This window comes from Phaethon aethereus, assembly GCF_964289735.1.
Source record: "Phaethon aethereus genome assembly, chromosome: 3".
Taxonomy (NCBI): domain Eukaryota; kingdom Metazoa; phylum Chordata; class Aves; order Phaethontiformes; family Phaethontidae; genus Phaethon; species Phaethon aethereus.
The window spans coordinates 3,904,852-3,927,609 of record NC_138576.1 but is presented as its reverse complement, the minus strand read 5'-3'; the positions used below and the strand labels follow the sequence as shown (position 1 = coordinate 3,927,609).

At 44.3% G+C, this 22,758-nt stretch overlaps 2 protein-coding genes across 2 annotated transcripts; both read right to left on the bottom strand.

Annotated features, from left to right (window-relative positions):
* Positions 1 to 2,784: 2,784 nt before the first annotated feature.
* On the bottom strand, positions 2,785 to 4,920 carry LOC309404060 (gallinacin-9; the record flags this gene model as incomplete). Its single annotated transcript, XM_081998407.1, has 2 exons — positions 2,785 to 2,918; positions 4,863 to 4,920. 2 exons carry the CDS (start codon positions 4,918 to 4,920, stop codon positions 2,785 to 2,787), a joined length of 192 nt encoding a protein of 63 aa, XP_081854533.1.
* Positions 4,921 to 13,701: 8,781 nt separating this feature from the next.
* On the bottom strand, positions 13,702 to 14,152 carry LOC309403531 (gallinacin-10-like; the record flags this gene model as incomplete). The annotated part of the gene is made up of 2 exons (XM_081997691.1): positions 13,702 to 13,838; positions 14,095 to 14,152. 2 exons carry the CDS (start codon positions 14,150 to 14,152, stop codon positions 13,702 to 13,704), a joined length of 195 nt encoding a protein of 64 aa, XP_081853817.1.
* Positions 14,153 to 22,758: the final 8,606 nt, after the last annotated feature.

Below are 22,758 nucleotides of genomic sequence, written 5' to 3'. Positions count from 1 at the left end.
GTGAGGCCACACTTTGAATAGGGTGTTCAGTTTTGGGCCCTTCACTACAAGAAGAATGCTGAGATGCTTGAGCGTGTCCAGAGAAGGGCAGCGAAGCTGGTGAGGGGTGTGGAGCACAAGTCTGATGAGGAGCGGCTGAGGGAACTGGGGTTGTTTAGTCTGGAGAAGAGGAGGCTGAGGGGAGACCTTATTGCTCTCTACAACTACCTGAAAGGGGGTTGTGGTGAGGTGGGTGTTGGTCTCTTCTCCCAAGTAACAAGCAACAGAATGAGAGGACACATCCTCAAGTTATGCCAGGGGAGGTTTAGACTGGATATTAGGAAAAATTTCTTCACTGCACTGTAGAGGGCTGTAAAGCATTGGAACCGGCTGCCCAGGGAAGTGGTGGAGTCCCCATCCCTGAAAGTATTTGAAAGACATGTATATGTGGTGCTTAGGGACACGGTTTATTGGTGGACTTGACAGTGCTGGGTCAACAGTTGGACTTAATGATCTTAAAGGTCTTTTCAAACTTAAATGATTATATGATTCTGGTAGTTTAGGATCCAGAGAAGGAAAACTCCATTGAGATGATGCTGGTCTAGACCAGAGGCAGCAAGAGCAGAATGATGTGAATGTGGTGAGGGTGTTTCAAGACCTAAAGAAGTTGGCCTTCTGCGACCCTGGTGTTTCTCTGCATTGCCATTCCCAGAACTTCAGGTTGGGCTAGCCAGATGGAACCCTGTAGAGGAGCAGATGAGTGAGCCTGTCTCCTGAACCCCAGCCTGGTGCCCTGGACTGGGGTGGCAGAGGGAATGGGGTCTAGTGCTTCTTGATTTATTGATAAATATGTTGCCACACAAATGGCTGCCACCCAGACACTCTGCAGGATGATTTAACAGGACTCAATGACACATGCACTTAACTTAACTTAATTTAGTTAAATAAACTGCATTTACAGGTTGATTTTGATAGACAACAAGAACAGGAAAAACCATCCTGACATACATGAACAAATGTCAGCGATGTGGTTTCACAGTGACTTGCTTTTATTAGAATTAAAGCTGTAAATCTTTTTATCAGGGTACAAGAACTCCTCCTCAGATCATCTTGTCCTCCTAAGGGTCTTCACCCCCATGGGAAAGACTCCCAGGCTTGCACCAAGGCTGGGATCCATTGATGCCAAAAATGAGATGTCTCAGATGCCCAGAGCTCTTGTCTATGTAGTCAGTGAGGTGTCAGTTTCAGGAACTGGGTGTCCTGCAAAGAAAAATCAGGTGCTTAGCTAGTCCATCTATCCCCATCCAAAAAGTCAACTACCCCTTGCCATCTCAGACTACTGAAGGCCGAAGGCAACACATAGGGTTAAAGATCCTTGTGACCTGGACTGCTGACCTGTGTTTCTGGCTATGAGACAAGCCACATGAAATGGATGATGTGGGTCGTACCACTCAGCACACACCACAGCTATTCGGCTGTGGCTGCTGCTGACCCAGAATACCTGCTGGGGTATAGTTTAAGAATAAAACTAGTTTAGGAATAAAGAGCTACACTGGAGAAAGCAGCTGATCCTCTCACTTTTCTCCATGACCTCCATGACTTTTTTCTATGAAAAAGGTGACAAGGCTTCTCCTTTTTTTGCATACTTCATCATTACATTTCACAGGAATTCAACTAGATTAAATATAAATGAAAAAAGAAAAGAAAAGAAAAGAAAAGAAAGAAAAGAAAAGAAAAGAAAAGAAAAGAAAAGAAAAGAAAAGAAAAGAAAAGAAAAGAAAAGAAAAGAAAAGAAAAGAAAAGAAAAGAAAAGAAAAGAAAAGAAAAGAAAAGAAAAGAAAAGAAAAGAAAAGAAAAGAAAAGAAAAGAAAAGAAAAGAAAAGAAAAGAAAAGAAAAGAAAAGAAAAGAAAAGAAAAAAGATGTATGGGGCCCAAAAAGGAGTAGATCTGTTACAGTTCCTTTGGTATGAAATGTCACCAACTGCAGAGCTGGACTGTGGCATATTACATCATCCCTCCGCATGGGAAGTCTGCTATAGGTGCTTTCTCACTGGTGCTGATGAAAAAATGTTTTTTTCCTAGAGAGCGGGAAATGTCTTGTGGCACTTTGGTCTAATATCTGGCACTTTGCACCAGTTACAGTAACCCAGGTGGAGAACTGCATCCCTGGTACGAGTCCTGGCTTGCTTCTTGGTTATCCTGTGCTGATAAGCTCTTTTTTTGGTAGTGCGAAGCTCCATGGTGCTGCCTACGTGGATTGAGGAGGGGTCCTCAGAGCTGTCTCAAGTCAGGTGTGTCTACCCTGCTTAGTAGAGCCAGAGTTTGAACATGAGCTGGTTCCGCCCTGGTACCAGACTCATGCTGGAAGAAGTTATTAGTGATATATGATGTGTTATTAGCGATATTAGATGTTATTCGTGATAGGGAGATTCAAAGGGTGTAGGCTTGAGTGTGAGCTCAAACCTGCGTTAGTGTCACAGCGAAGGTACGGTCTCAGCGAGCTCATGGAGCAAAGGGCTCCCTTGCTGCAAAGACAGCCGTCCCTGGCTCCTTCATCTGCGAACGCCAGGACTCTGCCGGCTCATCACCAAATTCTCCCTGTGCCTTTTCAGAGAAAGCAGAGTGGCATTTTTGACACCGCAAGGCTCTGCCTTTTTGTTACCAGCCACAAACCCCAGTGATTAGAGGGGTTTTTGTGAAGGTGCAGGGGGCTGGAGATAGTGGCCTGTTGTGTCCCAAAAGGGGGAAAAGCCCAGTAAGTTTATTTGTTCTTGGGGCAGTGGCATTTCTCTGGAGGACTTCATCTTACCATTTGCAGCACTTCAGCTTCCCGCCGCGGCAGGTCCCAATGTCAACCAGAGGAGCAGAGCATGAAACAAATGAGCAGGAGCCCCGGTTTTGCCGGCATGCTAAGGTGTCAGCAGCTTCTTGGCTGTAAGCTGCCAAAAAAACCCAAGAGAAAATTCATGTTCATTTGTCAAGGCAAAGGGTTGGAGAGCTGTGGCATTGGACTACGTGGTGTGGTATGTGGTTTCCTGCCACAATGCCTGGTTTGTGATTGGGGTAACCTCATCACACCTTCTTAAGGTCTTTACATCCATGTGAAATGCAAGCTAACCAGGAGAGCAGGTTGTAATGCTAGCATGGAGAGATGGTCTGCCTGATTAACAGTGACCCGAAGATAACTGCCTGCTTCCTTAGCATCTCTCCTGGAGACATACGCTTGTCATTCCAGTTACACACAGAAATACTATGTTGTGTGAAAAAGCCATAGGAAAAACAGAAAAAATTGTATTTTTAAAATTGATCTCACATTACTCTCAGAAAAAAAGTGATAATAGTCAAACATAAATGTCTTAACTAAACTTCTTCAAGCTTTCAGTTCAAGTTTCAGCAGATGTAAAGCATATTTATGACTCATAATCTTTATCTCCTACTTTGAATAGCTTCCTCGCAGGAAGCATTAAGCATTGTGAGCAGGAGTAGCGTGCTCACAGGAAAACGGTGCACTGCATTACCGTGTAAAATACAGTGAGGCTAATGCAGACGGCATAAAACTTCACAAAAGATAAATCTTAATCACAGCCAAATCAATGGGACTAACATTTGCCCAACTAAAATATTTTATACGCTAAAGTATACACTCTAAAATAAAGTCAGGGACTGTTGTCACTAGTACTGTCTATGGTTTAGCTAGATGCTCTGCTGGTTTTACCGTGCCGGTACGTTCAGAACTGAAGGACCAAATGCTCAGGTGGTGCAAAGACTGTGGCTCCACCATCATCAGGGGAACTGCCTGGGCTTATCCCAGCTGAAAAGCCATGCCCAAGTCTGGGTACAGAGTATTTCCAGGTTAAACATTACTTGTTCCCACTGGGATGTTCAGCCTGAAATTCAAATTGTGTTATTTTTGTAGTATTTAAATGGATCTCTTGTATCACCTGGAGTTTTGTATACCTGTGTACTCAGAAGGCAGAAGAGGCCCTGACCAGCTGTCCCACCCAGCACAAACCCAATCATTTGACCCAGTACTTTCTGTGCCCAGCTCAACCCACACGTCATCACATTGGACTCTATCCTTAGTTTGAAAGGCATGCAAGCTTTATTCTAAATTAGATCTACCACATTTCAACGAATTTGTCCTACTCTTTCTCAACTCTTTTCTCTTAATCACATATTATTCAAGGATTGCGTGTTGCTGATTTCACTCAGCTGATTTTAAAGACATCATTAGACCTTGGTTTCCCTTGTCTTCTAAATTAAAAAGCCCTACAGTGTTATGATTTTTTTCTATGTGTAAGTCCTTACGAAGAAATATAAAATAACTTGTTGCTCTTTGCCAAAGACTCTACTGGAATTGCCATCTCAGGGTCAGAGTTTGCTTTGAAATTGAGAATATTTTTGTAATGCGTAAAATAGGAAAAGTTCAAGAAAACAAACCAGAAGCACGCAGTACAGGCCTTGCCCAAAGCAAGGTGCCTGCTTTTGGCCTAAGTAGTTTTACATTTCTTCACTGAGTAGACAGACATTGACTCATCTAGAAAATTAAGTACAAATTTGAGTCTACCGCTCTTACATTGCACGATGGTCTCTTACGTATCAGCCTAAGAATTGCCTGAATACACAAGAACATCTTTTTTTCCATCATGTCACTGGACTGGAATGCAAGATGCATAAGGCTAGAAAGAGACCATCAGTAAGACTCTCAAGGTCCTTGACTCAACAGCCTAAAGATCAGGACTATGACTAGGAAAGGGGACTTCTAAAATGAAAGTCATGGATTGTGAGAGCACAGAGGTAATCTGAATCTCAGCACTGGGCTCTAATGGACTTCTCTGCATATGCACCCTTTTAGCCTTCACCTCACCTATTTTCTATCTTACCTGGAGCAGCCTGGAAGAGGAAGAAGAGAAGAGCAACGAGGAAGAAAAGGATTCTCATGACTGCCAGCTGGTAGTGGGATGGTCTTTGCAGGTCCGAAGATACTTGAAGATGGACAGAAGCTGCTGTTCGAGGCAGAATACGGCTAGTCCCTGTACTTATAAAGGCTCTGGGATGGAGCAGTACAGACCACTAAGGGGGCGGAGGAGTGGTTGTCTGAAGAACAGCAAGTTCATTGCCCTATTACTATAGAGACTGGTGATGTATGAAGATGTTGCAACCTAACGCATTTGAAGATGCCTGACCTGAGCAATGACCAAATCACGCTAGTTGACCTGAGCAGCCAAATCACTCTGTGCTCACATGCCCCATGCCAGCTGGTGGGTTGCACCCGGGGAGGACACAGGATTGGAGGAGGAGGGAGGTGGGTTCCTGTGACCTGCAATACTGTAAACCACACAGATCTGCTGATGGCCCATGGCTCTTGGCCATGGTCTTGTGACAGGCTGTCCTCCCCCCCCAGACACCAGGAACATTGAAGGTAGCAAAGGCTGGGCAGCTGGCCTGCAAGGCTGTGTGAAACAAGAAGGCAGCAGACCCTCCTCCGTGGGCACAGGAATGGGTCAGAGCTTCAGTCCTTGCTTGGAACAGGGTTTTAGGGCTGCAGCTGAAGAAGGCAGGGTAGGGCTGAAAGGGTTGTGGACATTCCCCCTCCTGGCTATGAAATCTGCAGACATGGGAGTAGCTCCTTCTCCCAGATGTTCTTCTAACATGGTTCAGAGCTCAGTTACTCTCTGTATCTTATATTTGGGACATTAGCCATGGATTTGTACCAAATCTTAAAGAAGAAGTCATTAGGCAGAAAGGACTGGACACCATTGTGTGTTGTGCCACACTATTATAGGTGACTGCATCTCAATTCCCCTTCAGCATCAGCTAAGCTTGGTCCTGAAAACAGTGAGGTCGTGTGCCTCATGGCTGCTACAGACGTTGAATTCCCTTACCCCACTCTGATGGTTTGAACCCTCTTCTAATGTCTAACCTTTGTGGAGAGTGAGTCCAGACCTACTCGTTCTCTGCCCAAAGTGACCTCCATTTAATAACATTTTCCCTTGCTGCTTTGTTGTCTCCCTGATCTGGTTATGAACAGAATGACATCTCCCTTTCTGATTTCTTAGATTCAACATGTCAAATCTACTTGTGTGTGATGTCTCCACATCTTTTATCACCTTGTAACTTTTTCCTGTATCTGAAAAAAAAAAAAAAGTTGTTTTTTTTTCATGCACATGAAGGATATACAAGCCATATACAAGATGAACCAGAGGAAGTGTCACCAGAACTTTGAACAGTCTTAATACTTGTGCTTTACTCCAAGAAATGCCACTCCTGAGACATGAGAACTGCAAGTGCGTTGGGGTTTTTTTTTTCAGACAAACAGTATAAGCCAAGAATCATTAATGAAATCAAGTCATGAGTGTGCTTAATTTTTTACTGCCTCAGTGAGAGTAGCAAACTGAAGCAATGGAGAATATCAGCAGGAGCTGAGCTATGTCTGTGTGCAGAGGGAAGAGAAGTCTGCGTCTGGTAAACTGGCTGCAACAAATTGGGTGTAGGTCATGAAGTGTGTGCCGCAGTTTGTGAAAAAACTCATTAGCTTACTCTGTCAGGACTAGGATTTTACAAACAAGCAAAATTCTTCTTTACAGTGGAGGACAGATGAGGAGGTTGAGGAGGGGCAAGAGGAGGCATGTGGCAAAGCAGACAAATTCCCCTCCTTGCTTCATGAACAGTAGTCCCTAATCGGCAGGTTGGGAAACTACGCAATGCTGCAGAACAGACAGAACTGGCAGCATTGCCAGGCTCCCCCTGAGGGCCAAGAGAAGGAGGGGAAGCCTCATATCTGTCTGCTTCATGTGATGGGCACAACATCCAGGACATGTTTAGGGGTACCAAGCCCGTATCTCCCTCCCTTTGCACCTCCCAGACTGCCAGTGGTGGGTTGACCCAATATGTGATGAAGTTCTTGGGGAACGTGATGAGAAAACAGAGCTTCAGACCTCTGCCAAGGATCTGTGAGAACTGGGGTGGGCAGTGGTGGTCTAGGGAAAGGCCATATATTTTAATACCCTTTGTCCAGAGAAGTGGCTGAGGTAGAGACACAGGTTCTCACACAGGCTGGTGTCTTCACTGGTGCCATCCATGGAGAGGAGGGGTACCTGAGGTGAAATCATTTGCACCCCATTGTGTTCTGTGCTGTGTTGCCTCCTCTTGCGTCAGGCAGAGGATGAGGAAGGAATCCTCTGTCACCTCTGTTTTCCTCATGAACATGGGAAAATAGGTTTTGAGGAGTCAGTCTTTTATGTTAAAACACTCTGTGTGTGTGTTGGATTTTTTTTTTTAAACAAGCCATAGGGAACATTGACCAGCCCTCTGATTTCTGATCTGTGAGCTTAGGACGTAGACGCAGCCCCACAGCCCAAAACACTCTGTGCACCTGCTGAAGGTTTCAAACCCATCCACATGCACCCTCATCTTCATTTCTGAAAACAGAGCATGGTCAGAAAGAGGGTAAGAAAGGGGCAGTCCATGTTCATAAAACATGGCCAGAATTACGCGAGCCATTAAGGATGAAAGCTGCTTGCTAAACTAACAGGAATTAATGGAGATGGAAAATGCTCTTGTCTACTCCTTGCATAATTCTCCTCCTGCCTGTCCCAGGCAGCACAAAGGGCAGGGGTGTTTGTTTTGGGGAGTGAGGCTCCTGAGCAAACCCTGCTGGGGTCTGCCCAGAGTGTCACACGTTGCTCAGTGCTCTTTGGAACCAAACAGTATCAGGGAGAGGGAAGGAAAGGGGCAGCAGCTCCATCCTCCTCACCTCCCTCCCCAGCTCCAGTGGGAGAGCAGCAGCAATGCTCATCCCAGGTCTAGGCTCCCTCCATTGAAAAGTCAGTACATCTGGGGCAATAACAGCCCCCTTTAAGACTGCTTGGCACAGGGGAAAAGGAGCCTGGGCAAGGTGCCTAATTCTTCCTTCTCCTTGAGCACCCGGAGAAGATACTGGCAAACAGCCGCCAGCATGCAGAGAATGCAGTAGGGCTGTAATTGATGGGAAGCTGTTGATCCTGAGGTGTCTGTTAGAGTTAATATTTGACCTGGTAGCAAAGAAGTGGGTGGGGGATTTTGTATGGGACCGGTCCTTGTGAAGAAACAGCAATTCATTACACAGAAAGAGTAAATTCATCTCTTTGGCTCACTGTTCCTTCAGGGAGCTTGTTGGTTTGTTGTTTGCCTTTTCAGCTTGGGAAATTGCCTCTTGTGGTCCGTTTTCTGGGCAGCGGGGCAAGGAGTGCCAACATCTTTGGACCTGAAGGGGAGTTCCTGCTTTTAATTACAACTGACGGGCAATTAATCTGCCAGAACAGAAGGGGAATTTTCATTTAATGAAAATCTCCTATGGTCTAGAAGCAAATAAACAGGTGGCAGCAAGCAGTGGTGTTGAGTTCCCCGGTCCCAAAGTTAAGTGGAAGGAAAAAATGAAGGCACAGATGTTTACAGGCACAGTGAAGATGACAGTGGGCGGAAGGTACACGATGTTCATTCCCCTTGACAGGCACGAGAGAGGCTGCTCGTGCATGAAATTAGGTTTCAGTGGGGGAAATCCAGTAAAAGTTACTGAAGTGCCTGCTCAAGATCAGTCATGGGACCATCTCCAATCTGGCTCCCTGCCATGGAAGAGTGCTGTGAGGGGAAGAAGTCACTGATCAGCAAATTTTTGGAAAGTCCATATCCCAATCACCATTTTGAAAACTGATGCATTCTTCTGGTGATCGAGAAGGAGGTTTTCTGAGGTCCTGCATTAGCTTTGGAAGGTGTACATCAATTGAGAGATCTCTTTTCTCTGATATGAGCTGCACTACCAAAGAGTTTGGTTCCAGCTGCCTTCCTTCCAGCCGTCCAAGGGAAAAAAGAAATGTTAGGAGGGAAGTTCTCAATAGACATGGGATGAGGAACATCTTGGGAAGAACTCTCAGTGGTCAGTGCATGAGAGAGACAGGCCAGGAAACTGGTACAGGAGAAGCAGGTCCCGGTAGGGCTGTCAGTACAGGAGAGTTGTGTGAGCCGTCCTGCATGAGGCCAACCCCAGGCTCCACTCAGGGGATGTGGGTAGTGCAGAGGTGAGACAGAGACTCAAGGGCCTCCATAGAAATTGAGCAAATGTTGGAAAATGAACCTGAAGTTTCCCATTTATGGCAGTGAGGGTGGCTGCTGGGGTGAAACAAAAGACCTTGATGGACATGACGTGCAGCATCTAGAGACAGAAGTGGACACAACCCTGTCTGGAGTAACACCTCTACAGCTTATACAGTAGAGATGTGTTTTGTTGGGACAGGAGGGAAATCTGAGGCTCAGTCTGTCCTGAATTTATCCAGGCTTAATACCAGAGATTTTTTTCGGGAGAAGCTTGAGGGATGGAAGACAGATCATCCATGTCCATAATAGTAAGTTGAACAGGACCACAGAATCACAGAATCACAGAATCATTAAGGTTGGAAAAAACCTTCAAGATCAAGTCCAACCATCAACCCAACACCCCCATGCCCACTAAACCATGTCCCGAAGTGTCACATCCACATGTTTTTTTGAACACTTCCAGTGATGGTGACTCCACCACCTCCCTGGGCAGCCTGTTTCAATGCTTGACCACTCTCTCAGCAAAGAATTTTTTCCTAGTATCTACTCTAAACCTCCCCTGGTGCAACTTGAGGCCAGACCAGGTATAGACAGCAAGACGAGCTTGCTAAATGGCTAGCGTGTTGTTTAAATGTTATCAGGATCTTTGGTGAAGTTTAGGAGTGGGTCAGCTAGCCATCTCCTGAACAAATCTTGGGCATGGTTCAGGGGTTAGTATAGAACAGGAACAGTTCTTGGTACGGATCTTGAATGCAACCATCTTATTTTGGAGGCCAAGAGATCTGGTGAGTAGTCTTCCATTTCACTAAAAATTGTCCCTGGACTTTTTAGTTGCTGATATAAATGTAAGATTACTCCAATCAGGCAGATTACTCGAGGCAGCTTCAAACATGGGTTACTGCTATATCCTCAGGTCTTTTCTGTCTGAGAAGCTACAGAAGTAGGTGGAATATGTGGCCCTTTGGTGTCATTTAGCACTTATATAGTATGGTCCTGTTGTAGATGTTGATTCAGAAGAAAGTGATCTAGCCTCATTTGACAGATCCAAAACTGCGGAGTTCAAGAGATTTTTTCTCTTGCACAAATACAGATTATAGAAACCTTCTGCACGTTTCTTTTTTTTTTTATCCTTGAAGTAACAGGGAAAATTTGGATGTGCTGTCCTCTTCAGACAAGCATTGTCAAGCTTTTAATGGGGAAGTTAAAACAAGAAGAAGGAAATAAAATGCTGCACAACCTCTATGTTAATTTAACCTTTTGATTTCTGTATTTCCTTTGTGGATTTGATTCAGGTTTTTTTAGACTTTTCAGGCAAAAAAAAATGTCTACTGTTCTGGGGAAAGGGCATCTCTTTCCTTGGATTGATACGGATCCAAATTCAGAGACATGGGGATCTATTAAATTGCTTAAAATAGCCTCCAGTGCCATGGGGAAACTCCTAGCTTTTTCTAATGCACCTGGATGAAATCAGCCCCGTATTGTCCTAATATCTTTTCAAGATAGATGTGAGAAATTGGGTCCAAAAAATGGACTTCTTGCCTCCATGACTAGTTGTGATAAGAGAAAAGAAATTGATTGTGAATCTGTAACTTTGGAGGAAACAATGAAAAACACCTTGGGTTTGCATTTTTAGCACTATAGAGCTCATGGCTATATCTGTACTACTGAATAAAAGAGGACATTTAATTTACTTTTATGACTGTTATTGAACACAGGCCTGATGTTTTAAAAAACAGTCTATATTATCATCCCAAATCTTGTTTCTGCATAGAGATAGTTCAGATCCCATCACTGTGTTTATGAAGTCAGGTGTGTATATACATATATATATATATTTTAATACTTAATTATATATTTAAAGTTTACAATACTGGAGGTTTTTTATTGATTGTCATTTTCTCATCCAGTCTCTCACTATCAAGCGTTGCTTGTACAGTTCTTCACACTCAGCTTTCAGTCTTGTCATCCTGAATACTTTAGTATCATCAACAAATCTGGTTGCTGTTTTAGCCCTTCCCTTTTCCAGATCATTTGGGAATATGTGAGACTGCACAGACTTACTTGTTTAACAAGATGGTATGACTCAATGAGCTTTGAGCCAAAACCACAGAGAAAATCACCGTTAGTAACAATAAAATGTCACAGTTATTGGTTTAAGAAGACATTTATTTTGGGGTGTGAATAAAGTAATAATATATATATTGCTTCACATCCTCCAAGAGCTGCATGAACCTGAACTGATTGAACATCCAAACATCCCTGTGAGGTAGGCTGGAATAGGTGGCCAAGGTGCCAAAGTGGTTTGTGTGTTAAAAGCAAAAAAGGGAGTGACTTCAGCGAGGAAAAACCTGGATCTCCAGAAGCAGTGTGCTAACAGGACGTGTCCTCTGGAAGCTTCTTTTAATGCTCATTTGCAAGAGGGTTTACATAGAGGAGGAATCCATCAAAATCACCTCCTCAAGGCAGTGGAAATGTTGCTGGTACAAGGACACTGACCCAGGAACGCCTTCTCTTCTTACTCTGCCAAAATTCTGTAAGGTTACAAAGGATCTTGTTATTTTGCTGAAGTGTAATCTAAACTCAATCTCTAAAAAACCTCAATATCTATTCACTACCTTTCAGAATACATGTACAGGGTGGGTTCTGCCTGCAGGTTAAAAAACCTACGTTTAGATGTCTCCATGGAAGGGTCCCCATGTGTGCTGGGTATCTAGGTCTGCAGACATCCAGTCCACAAGAACTATGGTCACGGGTAAACTAGTTATATTACCACTAGTAATAAAATTTTGATTCAACTAATCCCAAAATAAAGATTGGTGATTTGATTTAGGTACTGAATCACACATGTCTAGTGCTATTTGAGGAGCTCTGGGGTATCTGCTTGGCCTCCAGCCATCTTTTCTGGAAAGCAATGTTTTTCCATAGGTCATGAGCTATCTCAGCCAGACATGTATGTATGGTTTAAATACTCCAAGGCACCTTGAATGCCACTAAACATTTCAATGTAGCTTACTGAATCAAACTGTTTGTATCCAATTTCAAAGATTTCTTTTCAAGAAACTCAGTAAGTTGAATCCTCATCTGGAAAAAAATTTATATTGTAGCTCAGAATACACTGTTGGCTTCAACTTCTACTGCTGCATTGATCAACCCAGCTAAAAATCTAACAGCTGAAGAAAAAGAGTTTTAATCCTGAACATTAGCATCCATGAATATCACATATGGGTACATTCTTCCAAGAAAGAGTATTTCTGTAGAAAAATTACACCTGGAACCAAACTCAGGAGGTCTTGTTCCTTTCCCAGCCCCAATTCTCCTTTGATCAGGCCTAACAGATGTTCTTGCAGAAATTTGATGTTGGACATCTGCCATCTGCTCCCACCAGTCTATTTGCTATCAGTAGAAATTGCTTCCTAAAGAGAATGGCCATACACAGAGACTGAGGGATCACATCATTCCTTTGTAAAATCGTCTAATAGTAGGTTGCTTCTGTACCATGTACTTTCCTGAGTTCCTAAGTGGACGTTTCCTTAGCATCTTAATCTCCTGACAACAAACATGTCCTAATGTTGGTATGACTTGGGTTTCCTGAAACCACTGTCTGACTGAGGATTCCCACGAGCTGAACAAAAATGCTATGGAACCTCTTACCTAGAGACATCTCATCACACTTTCTTCAGTTTCTGGGAACATTTAAACCCTGGCAATTCTATAAATAACAGAATAAAGAATTCTGGAAAATTCAGAAAATAAGGATCTGAGCTCTCCCTTTATTTTGAACCGGGCTCTGTCCAGTCACATCAATGGCTGAGGATCTGCCTGAACATCTCTTGCTGGGATGAATTATATCATCACACAGGTTCTTTTCATCAAAAGATACAGAAACCTTTCTTAATTTGCCACTGAATTCAATCAATGTGGTAGTCACTGCAGCTGCCAGTGATCATCATGTGGCCATCAGTGGAACAAAACTTTTCTAAGAATTAAATGCCTGAGGTATATGTTTTATCCTGAGCTAAAGTGCATTGCCCAAAAGCATGTTCAAAACCTTAAGGAAAGAAAAAATCTTTCTCTCGGGGAAACTCCAGACATTATTAGAAAGTGGTCTCCAAAGTCAAAAGTGAAATGCACACCCAGTTGTCTCCAGTCACTGACAAATTCACTCTTCTTCACCTTTCTAAGAGCTGCACAGTGGTGGGAGGAAGGACAGATGGAAAGAGAATGAGAAGTAGCGTTCTGTGAACATTTTTCCGCGTTTAAAATTGAGTTTTCTAGGTCATTTTGGAAATGAAAAGAACAGAGGAAGGGAGGACACATTGTTTCCTCTGAGGAGTGAAGATACTGTGAAATATTTTACTAATAATTTCTTGAAAAATCTTCTTTTTTTTTTCCCCCATCAAAATTTAAAATAAAGGGAAAAATACTGTATTCCAGGAAACTTTGTCCCTCCTGAACTTTTACTCTCATACATAACTTCCATCAAAATTAATTGTCTCCATCTCTACGATGTATACCTGTTCATCCTCCATCTGGACTTTCTCACAAATGGCTGCCCTGCAAGCCCCATACAGTTGTGCATATTATTCAAAGAAAGAGTAGATAAAATAACAGGACAAAAATGCTCTCTGATGCCCTTCAGCCCTGTGGCACTTACTTTGAACAGCATTTCAGCAGCCCGCCGTGGCACGACCCCGAGACAGCAAAGGTGGGTGGGCATGGCCCAGCACGGCAGAAATTTCCCTGGCTCCTGCACGCCGCGGTGTCAGCAAAAATAGGATCTGCAGAACCTGTGGGAAGTGGAAGACGTTAAAATCTCAATTTTCAGACTAAAATGATGAAGGATAAATATGCAATAAATCATGTGTTGCTTTTTTAGGAAGAGTGTCATCATAAGCACAAATGTTCTTGGTCCCATCCACTGCCTAGCACCATCCCAACAGCATCAGATTCTGCCTGTCAGTTGATGGTTGCTTTTCTCCACCTATGCACACCCTTCTGCTTACAAGCCCTTTCATTCTTTGTAGGATTTACTTTGCTACTCACCTGGAGCAGCCTGGAAGAGGAGGAAGACAACAGCGAAGAGCAGGTACAAGATCCTCATGGCTGCCACTCAGCTGTCGACTTGTGTGCCCCTGCAAAGCTCCTGAAAGACCGACCGAGGGTGAAATTTGTTTGAGGAAGAGGCTTGAAAGGCACCTGGTATTTATAGGGCCCGCAGGATTGTGCAAGTTTGACGGCTGAGTGCTTCGTCAATAAGTAACTGCAACCAACCTTCTGGAAAGCAGACTGGTCATCCCCCTTATCGCAGGTTGCAATGAAATGTGCAGCGAACATGTTGCAATCCCTGAGGGTGAATTTCCATTGACCGTGTCAGACAGTTATATAATGCGACCACCAGCCAAGCCCCACCAAACTGCACCGGTTCGCATGGCTTTGGCAGACCTGTTTCCAGCCCAGGCATGGGGATGGGTCAGGCAGAGGGATTGGAAGTCAGCCACCGTTGGACTCTGGTCTCAGCATTGACCCTGTATCCGTCGCTCACTTGCAAGTCACATAACATTTTGTCTCCATCCCTGTCACCAGGAGGATGATGTCAAAGGCAGAGGAAAACATTGGGAAACATTTGAGTCGATGCAACTTCGCTTTGTCACCTTTTAAACAGGTTTCAGGACATTCTCAACCACTGCGGAGGGCTGACACAAAGCTCTCTCCCCCCTTTAATTCTCACTTATATGCCCCCTTGAGTGCTTTTCATTTTTACCAGCTTTTGATGTCCTCTTTTTCTTTCCCCTCGTGTTGCCCCAAAAGGTTGGGAGAATGGGCTGATTCCGTAAAATTTATGAAGTTGCATTGTGATTATGGGTGTGATGGCTCTCCTTGCAGCAAAGGCAAGGTGATCTCCAGATTCAAAGTGAAATGGTAGCAACTGATTGAACCAGTGACCAAGTCTGAGTTCCTGGAGGGCCTTTCAGTGGCTAATTTTAGCCCTGGCAGAGCTGAGTTTGCAGTACGTGAGGTGCAGACCTGTGATTGATTGATTTTTAAAAGACTGAGCTCAGCTGAAATGGCTGGACAGACATAATACCTCGAAGTGCAACATCTTCTTGGGCTTCACTTCAGAGAATGATCCAGGGCTGTACATTTTCTGAGAAGCTAGAGGATCAAAACATTGAAGGTTCTTCTTCAAGAAATCCTGGGCTTGTAGATGTCAGAGGAATGCAACACCTTTGCCCCATGGGAATCCTCCCTTTGCCCAAATACCGTCATGGATAATAAACAGGTTAATGTCTGTCAAAGCACAGACATTTCTGCAGTTAGTAGCTCTGGCATTCTGGTTCAGCAGTTTGCTTCCTTATTACCTCGTTTATTATATTTAACCGGGAGTTAATGGTATTTTTGTTCTAAGAATTTTTCGTAGCATGAAAACATTAATGATGTTGATGTTTAATCTGCATACTAACAGGGAAGCTTAAGCGGCTGAGAAAGTAGCAAGAAGGTGAGTTACCTAAGTGTTCATGCAGCAAATAACAGTAAGATAAACACTGATTTCCCTCTTCCACCCATAAAGTCTAATTAACCAGGAAATGCCAAGTGCTCCAGAATGTCCTTTTTTGTACCCTTGCCTTGGAAATTATCTCTTTTTTTGCCAGCAACTCTCCAGCTTTCCCCATTTCTAATGGAGAGCTGATTTGTCACTCCTCTCTTTTCCCTTTCAGCCAGTAGTCAGTGGGACACCCTGACAGAGAGACAGACACCTGACTTGAACATGAACATGAAGACACTGGAAACAAAACCCTTTTATTTTTATGCAGGAAGACCCATTGAAATGTGAGATTTCCCCATCTGTCTTTCATTTAGACAGGACAACAGTGTTGCGATGTTTTGCAAATGGAAGTGTGTTTTTTGAGCAATCGTTGCTCCCTAAAGAAGTTTATGTAAGGGAGGAGTCACGGTTTCCCCAAATAAAATCAGAATGTGGCATTGGGGAAGGTGGTGACTACTCTGCTATCACATGCAGTATTTGAACAAGCTCCACTTGCTTTCAGGGCTGTAGTGTTTCCCACCTGTGGAACACAGTAAATCTATTATTAGAGTTAAATTGTTTAAATTTCAGTGATGCAAATTGTCATAGCATTCATGGATCTTGTGAACAACCTTATTTCTTGCAGAAGAAGAGCAGCCCTCTAGGAAAGTGAGCGACATTTTAAGCCCTGCTAGCACAGGCAGCCTAAAAATGTCATTCAGAGCAAGAGGAAAATTCCATGACTTTGGCTCCTAGTAAAAACAAAGACAGGTGCAAGCTGGTTGCTTAAAACCAGGCCAAACTTGTATAAAAAACACAAGCAGCAGAGCAATTTGTGCAGCACAGCAGTGACCTGGGGCTGGAACATGGCAGTGTGTTCATGGAGCTGTGTCCTACGGCAGTCAGGGCCAGGGAGAAGTCCTGGAGATCTCTGTTGAATGTTAACTTCCAGACATGAGCTGGGAACTCAAGGAGTTGTAGGTACCTACCTCAGAGAAATCAAGCTCTCTAAGCAAACACATGTTGGGGAGACTTTACTTAAAACCTTATGCAAGAATACTGCAATGCAAATAAGACCTAAAAGATTCCATGAGAATGTTGGTAGCAAACAAGAGAAAGAGAAGACACATGAGACACTCAAAAGACATTTAATTTTGCCTTTGAGATCAGGAAGGGGTGGCCAGCTTATAATAGTGAAGCTCCCTTACCTGTGCTCCAACAGCTAAGTGCAAAAGAAGGACTTTGTACATCCAGCAGACGGAGATCTCTGGGTGATCACGAAGGATGCAATATCTCAGAATAGTGCTCCATTTACTTCTCCCCATTTACTAATAAAATTTTGCAAATCTGTAATGTATTAATAGATATTTATGTTTTGATGTTTGCAATCCGATTTTGCTGAATTTTGCCCTAGCAGCACAGTTTTCCAAAGGTGATATTGCAACTAAAATCTGAAATGCTGAGTGGGGTTTTTCTACTTTTGTAGCTGGCTAGTCTGCTTTTACAGTTTTCTATGTGGGAAATCAATGGAATCAATGTGAGAAATCAATGCCAATCAAATTTACAGCTCTTCCCTTTGCAGTGTAAGTAAGGGGGTGCTGCTCTCCCATAGGTGACTGCAGATAGCTGGTGTGCACTCTTTGCACCTCTGCCTGGATAGCTACAGGTGAAGCTGGCATCCGACCTGCTTCTCCATTGCATCTCACATCTCTTGACACATAGGCATGTCACTCATAGTTCAGGGAAGGAGCAGCTCAGACCAGTCTGTCAATCCATGTGTAGTCTCCACCACTGTTATCCTTTGGCATTGTCTTGCTAAGGTCACAATGAGAATGGGAACATGAGGGCTGATGTTGCTTCATCCATGGAGCTGTATTAGTTGAATAGACACACTTTGCTCTTGTGCAAAATGTTCCCATATGTGACTTGTCAGTTGAGCTTTTTATGCCATTTCATATTGGCTAAATGGCCGCACAAGGCTCAAAGCAAAGACCAACAGGCACGTTTTACCTCTGTTCTTCCATCAGTCCTCGCTGTGCTTGTGATAGCTATCATGGTCCCCTATATAAGAAACTCCTTAAACCTTCTAGAGGAAGAAAAGTGCAGCAAAGAGCAGTTAAAGAATCCTGATGTGCAAGGGACTTGCTAGCATCACTGCAAAGGCACAAATCTGAGGTGGGCAGAGGAGGAGGCTGCAGAGCCTCTGTGCACATAAGGTTCAGGGATGCTGCAATGTTCTCGGTCAATTATTACCTACCCTTGGTTGCTTTGATCTCAACTGCATGTAGCTTCATGTTGCAACCCATACAGTGAGTCAACATTAAATAGACCTGTACACGATGACACTGAAAATCAACACAGAGAATATAATGTCCTCTGTGCCCCTAAAGCCTGTGCAAAAGGAAGATTCCTCTGTAAAGATGAGGACAAGAAAGAATAATAGTAAGTGTTTGAGAGGAAGGCTGGGAGGCAGGATCTCCTGTACGTTATGGAGAAAAGGCTAGTACTTCTCTGATCTTGCACGATGAGTTTCCTGATCTGTCACATGGCACTAATGTTGCTGGAGTGATGCTTTTCTTGGAGGGGCCTGAGGTTTCTGTGTGGATGGTATCATAGGAAATAGCACAAAAGCTTTAATTTTTAAGAATTACTGTGCAGTTGGCTACGAACTAAAACACCAGAAGTGTTTTCATTAGATGGTGAGCAGTGTTTACACGCTTCTCTCTGTGCAGCACCAAAATGGCTACTCCTGTGGTGTATTGAGTGGATTTCTGCTGACTCTGGTACTGTCATCATCAAAACTAAAATCACGGGAGCTCCTTTGGTTCTTGTTAGGTAAGAAGCTGCTAATGCTGCAACCATGAGAATTGGAGTCATATATATATATCACAGGTCAGTGTGGAATTACTTTCACCTGCATATGCATGCTTGCTTTCATGTGTAATAGACAAGTCTGTTGTGTCTGCTACATCCAAAATCTCATTATAACCCATCGAGTTGTAGGTAATACAGTTAGGAAAGTCTGAACAGTGATTCAGCTGATCTCTCTGTGTCTGCACAAGCAGATTAAAAAGCGCCAGGACATGATCACTGAAACTTGATCATCCATAATATTAAATTATTAGAACAGCCCTGGCAGCTTTGGCCTCTACCAGCTCTCTGCCAAAAATTCCTGGGCTGTTTCAATGATTAGTCCTGGCTAGGAACTATTCCAGTAGGCAGTCCAATGTGGTAACCTTGTTCTAGAGGCCAAGACAGTTGCACAATAGGGGTATGGTCACATCGTGTCATAGGATCTCAGGACCTAGAGAAAGGCACTGTTATTAGTACAGAAGTATAGCTTTCCAGTCTGTATTTGCAACTAATCATATTACAGGTATGCATATTTGTCTGGTTTTACACCAATTGCAAGTGAGTCTTTAACAAGGTGCTCGAGCAGCCGCCTCCCTTTCCTCTACCCATAGCTCAGCTGTCTTGAACATCTCTTTGTCTGGCTGCTAGCAGTCTTTCCCGTGCTATAAACAAGTTGAGATTAAGACAACTATCTTCTACACAGATCGGTGTCCTGATTAAGGTTTGGAGTTCCACAGGGTTTTCTCCCCGTGCCTGTCGCAGTGCTTAGGTGCTTTTTAGTGACATCTAAATCCCACATTGGAAGTAAACTATCCCACCACGTTGGGCAGAAGGCACACAGTGAGAGATAATACTAAAGAAAATGTATCACTAGTCTAACAAACAAAATATGTCCATAGGGTTATAAAAGATGACTTGAAATATAATCCTTCAAAGAACAAAGAAACCAAGCCACCTGGAGGACTGCTGTATAATAAATAACAAGTTACTTCAATTTACTTAGTTACTTCATTTCTAGCCCTCTGGAAAGAAGCTCACATCTTCTGAGGTCAATATGACAGGCAAAACCCAGTTATGTAAACCATGACGTAAACAAGTACATAATCAATTTCCAATGAACTAATCAGTGCATTGCATAACGCACAGAGGGACTGGAGGTGTATACGGTATTTGCTTTCTACCACTCAGTGGGCTAAGTCTGCTGGGGCAGTGCCTGGCTGGGGACCAAGAGCTCTTTCCTTTTGCCTTCATCACCAAAATGTGTTCTTCCCAGTTTCTATTTTAAGACAAGTTTCAGTTAATTTTCTTGCTGCAGCTGTGCACTTTGTGGGTTGAAAACCCTTCAATATATGACTATGCCATTTCTTAGAGGTCAGAGACAGAACCCTGAGCATCTTCTTGATATCTGCTGTCTCCATCCCTTAAATATCTCCTTGAGGATAAGAACAGATAAGCATCTACCAGGTGAGCCCCTGGGAGCACCATGTAAATCTGCCTCTCTCCTTATTTCATCTCCCCATCTGTGGATGGTGTTTCCCCACCCCTCTGGCCCCCATGCCAGGGATGAGGCTTGATCCAGCCTTAGCTGGGAGCAGGACTGATACTGCAGCACCTGCAGAGGCCAGCCTGAAAGAGTCCCTCAAAAGGAAAAGGAAGCCATTGTGGTGTTAATTTTTTAACTCCCTTGTTCACAGACACACCTATAGGGCATAAGCCAATCTGATTTTCATCTGCTGAAGCTGACAAAATGCTTAAGGCCATCTGCAGGGACCCAACTCCAGAGCAGCTAAGAGGGTCATTTCCAGCCTGCATAAAGATCTCCACAGAGCCACCCACAGCTAATAGCTCCTGCTCCCCTGTGCATGACTTTGCTGGGAAACCATGCCTTTAACAGCAGCACCTCAACCCCCACCTCCTAGGATAAGATTCCTCCTGGGTAATGAGCCAGCTGCTGTCAGGCAAATGACCTTTAGAAAGGCCAAGACTTGCATTAGGGGCTGCATTTCTCAAGAGTCCTCTGTACAGTTTTCACGCCCACGTCTTTGCTGGGGGTGTAAAACATAGTTTCTCTCACCCTTCACCTTCATGTCCAGCCCTTCAGAGAGGCACTGTGTATGGTTTTGTGGGTATTGGTACAAAGAGCATGTGTAAAGGTCTAGCCTTGGTAAGGAATTCAAAATATATAGCAAAACCTGAACTCCTTATCAATGCAAAAATGTGTCACCTCTTCACAGGCAAGCCCCATGGATCACTGCTCTTTAGGTAGAACCTGCAAGGCAGAGTCCTTTGGGCTGCCTAGTGAGATCATCTGAAGATGACTGTGAATAGGTACGTATTTGGCTCTAAATCTGGATTTTCTTTTCTGTCTAACTCCTTCCATTGGCTTGGGGCAGAAGGATAGATAATGAACAGGGAAATTTTGGTATGCCGAAAGTTATTCTGGTATACCTTCCTGTGTGCTGACGGAGTCTTGTGATGGGTGACAATGGAGCCAGTCCAACAGTGGGTCAGATGGAGGTTGCCAGAAGAAAGCCAGGAAGGAGACTTGTGTCAATGATGCAGCTAAATGTGACAGGGACCATTCCTAAGGCAACTGGGAAGGCTGGCCATATCCATACTGTTAAACTCTTTCACCCTCCAGAACAAGGTGACTGAATTAAAACTATATATTGTGAATGGGCCCCGGCCCATGCCAACCCCCAGCTGTGCCCAGGGATAGTTCGGGTCAGTGCTAGTTGGCTTGGGCCCAAACTGTGCCCAGGTTAGCTGATACGATAGAGCCATGGTCCTGCACCTCTGTCCCTACACTAGTTGACTTGCCAACACGGACATGATACTGCCCCATGGAATTGTGCTACACGTGTCCTCACAGGAGAGGGTAGATAGAGCCTTTCCCTCTCCTTCCCCTCCCTTCACTCCTCCTGCCCCAAAGCACTCATCAGTTATGCTGGTATGTTATGTGGACCAAAACTGTTGCAATCACACCACAAATAAGTGAAATCTCTGGCTTTTCCCCTGCCAACTAATTGGCCCTTTTGATTACAACAGTTCTTTATTTAATCAGCCATTTCACCAGTACAAAGGACTTGTGCGGTGATTTAGTTGCAACAACAGTTTTGAGTACAGGAATATGATTTAAAATCTCAGAAGCGTAAAGGAAGGAAACAAGCAAGCAAGCAAGTTGGGGGACCAAATCCTATTTGGCAGACAGCTCCTGTTCTTACAGAAGTGACAAGATCCCAGGGAAATGTTCATACAAAGAACAGAAAATTTAGTTGATTTTCCATGCAGAACAGACTAAGAAGCAATTGCTAATCACCTGCTGGCACAAATCTTGTGAAAAGGGTGTGTCGAGAGAACAGCATGGCCCTGAGATCAGGCACCCATGAAAAGTGTAATAGCAAGGTGAGGTCTGCCAGGTCTTCCAGCTCTTTCAGGTGTTACCCAGATATGCTGCATCCGCATGGCTTTCCCCTGCCTTTCTTCAGCTGTATAGAGTAGGGACCTCACCCTGCTAGGGAAATGGCTAAACAGTGGATTTTGCCTTTTTTTCCCTGATGTGAACATGTAAATAACTGTACTGTAGTCTGGAACAGTGAGATTTTTATAGTTGGCTCTCTGTGCCTTGTTAATCATTATTTCCTTTGCACTGGAATCGGGTAGACTCTCTTGTACCCCATTGGTACCTGGACAAACCCTTCCCTTTGGTTGCCCACCAAAGCCTGTATCACTGTCCTCCTCAGCTGGGCAGGGGAGAGAAAATATAGTGAAAGGCTCCTGGGTCGAGATAAGGGCAGCGAGAGATCAGTCACCAATTACTGTCACGGGGAAAACAGACTCGACTTGGGGAAATTGATTTAATTTATTGCCAACCAAATCAGAGTAGAATAATGAGAAATAAAACCAAATCTTAAAATACCTTCCCTCCACCCCTCCCTTCTTCCTGGGCTCAACTTCACAGGGGGACAGGGAATGGGGGCTGTGGTCAGTCCATCACACGCTGTCTCTGCCGCTCCTTCCTCCTCAGGGGGAGGACTCCTCACCCTCTGCCCTGCTCCAGCCTGGGGTCCCTCCCACAGGAGACCGTCCTCCACGGACTTCTCCAACATGGGTCCTTCCCACGGGCTGCAGTTCTTCACGAGCTGCTCCAGCCTGGGCCCCCCCACGGGTGCCGTCCTTCAGGAACAGGCTGCTCCAGCCTGGGCCCCCCACGGGTGCCGTCCTTCAGGAACAGGCTGCTCCAGCCCGGGTCCCCCCACGGGTGCCGTCCTTCAGGAACAGGCTGCTCCAGCCTGGCCCCCGCGGGGTCCCAGGTCCTGCCAGCAAACCTG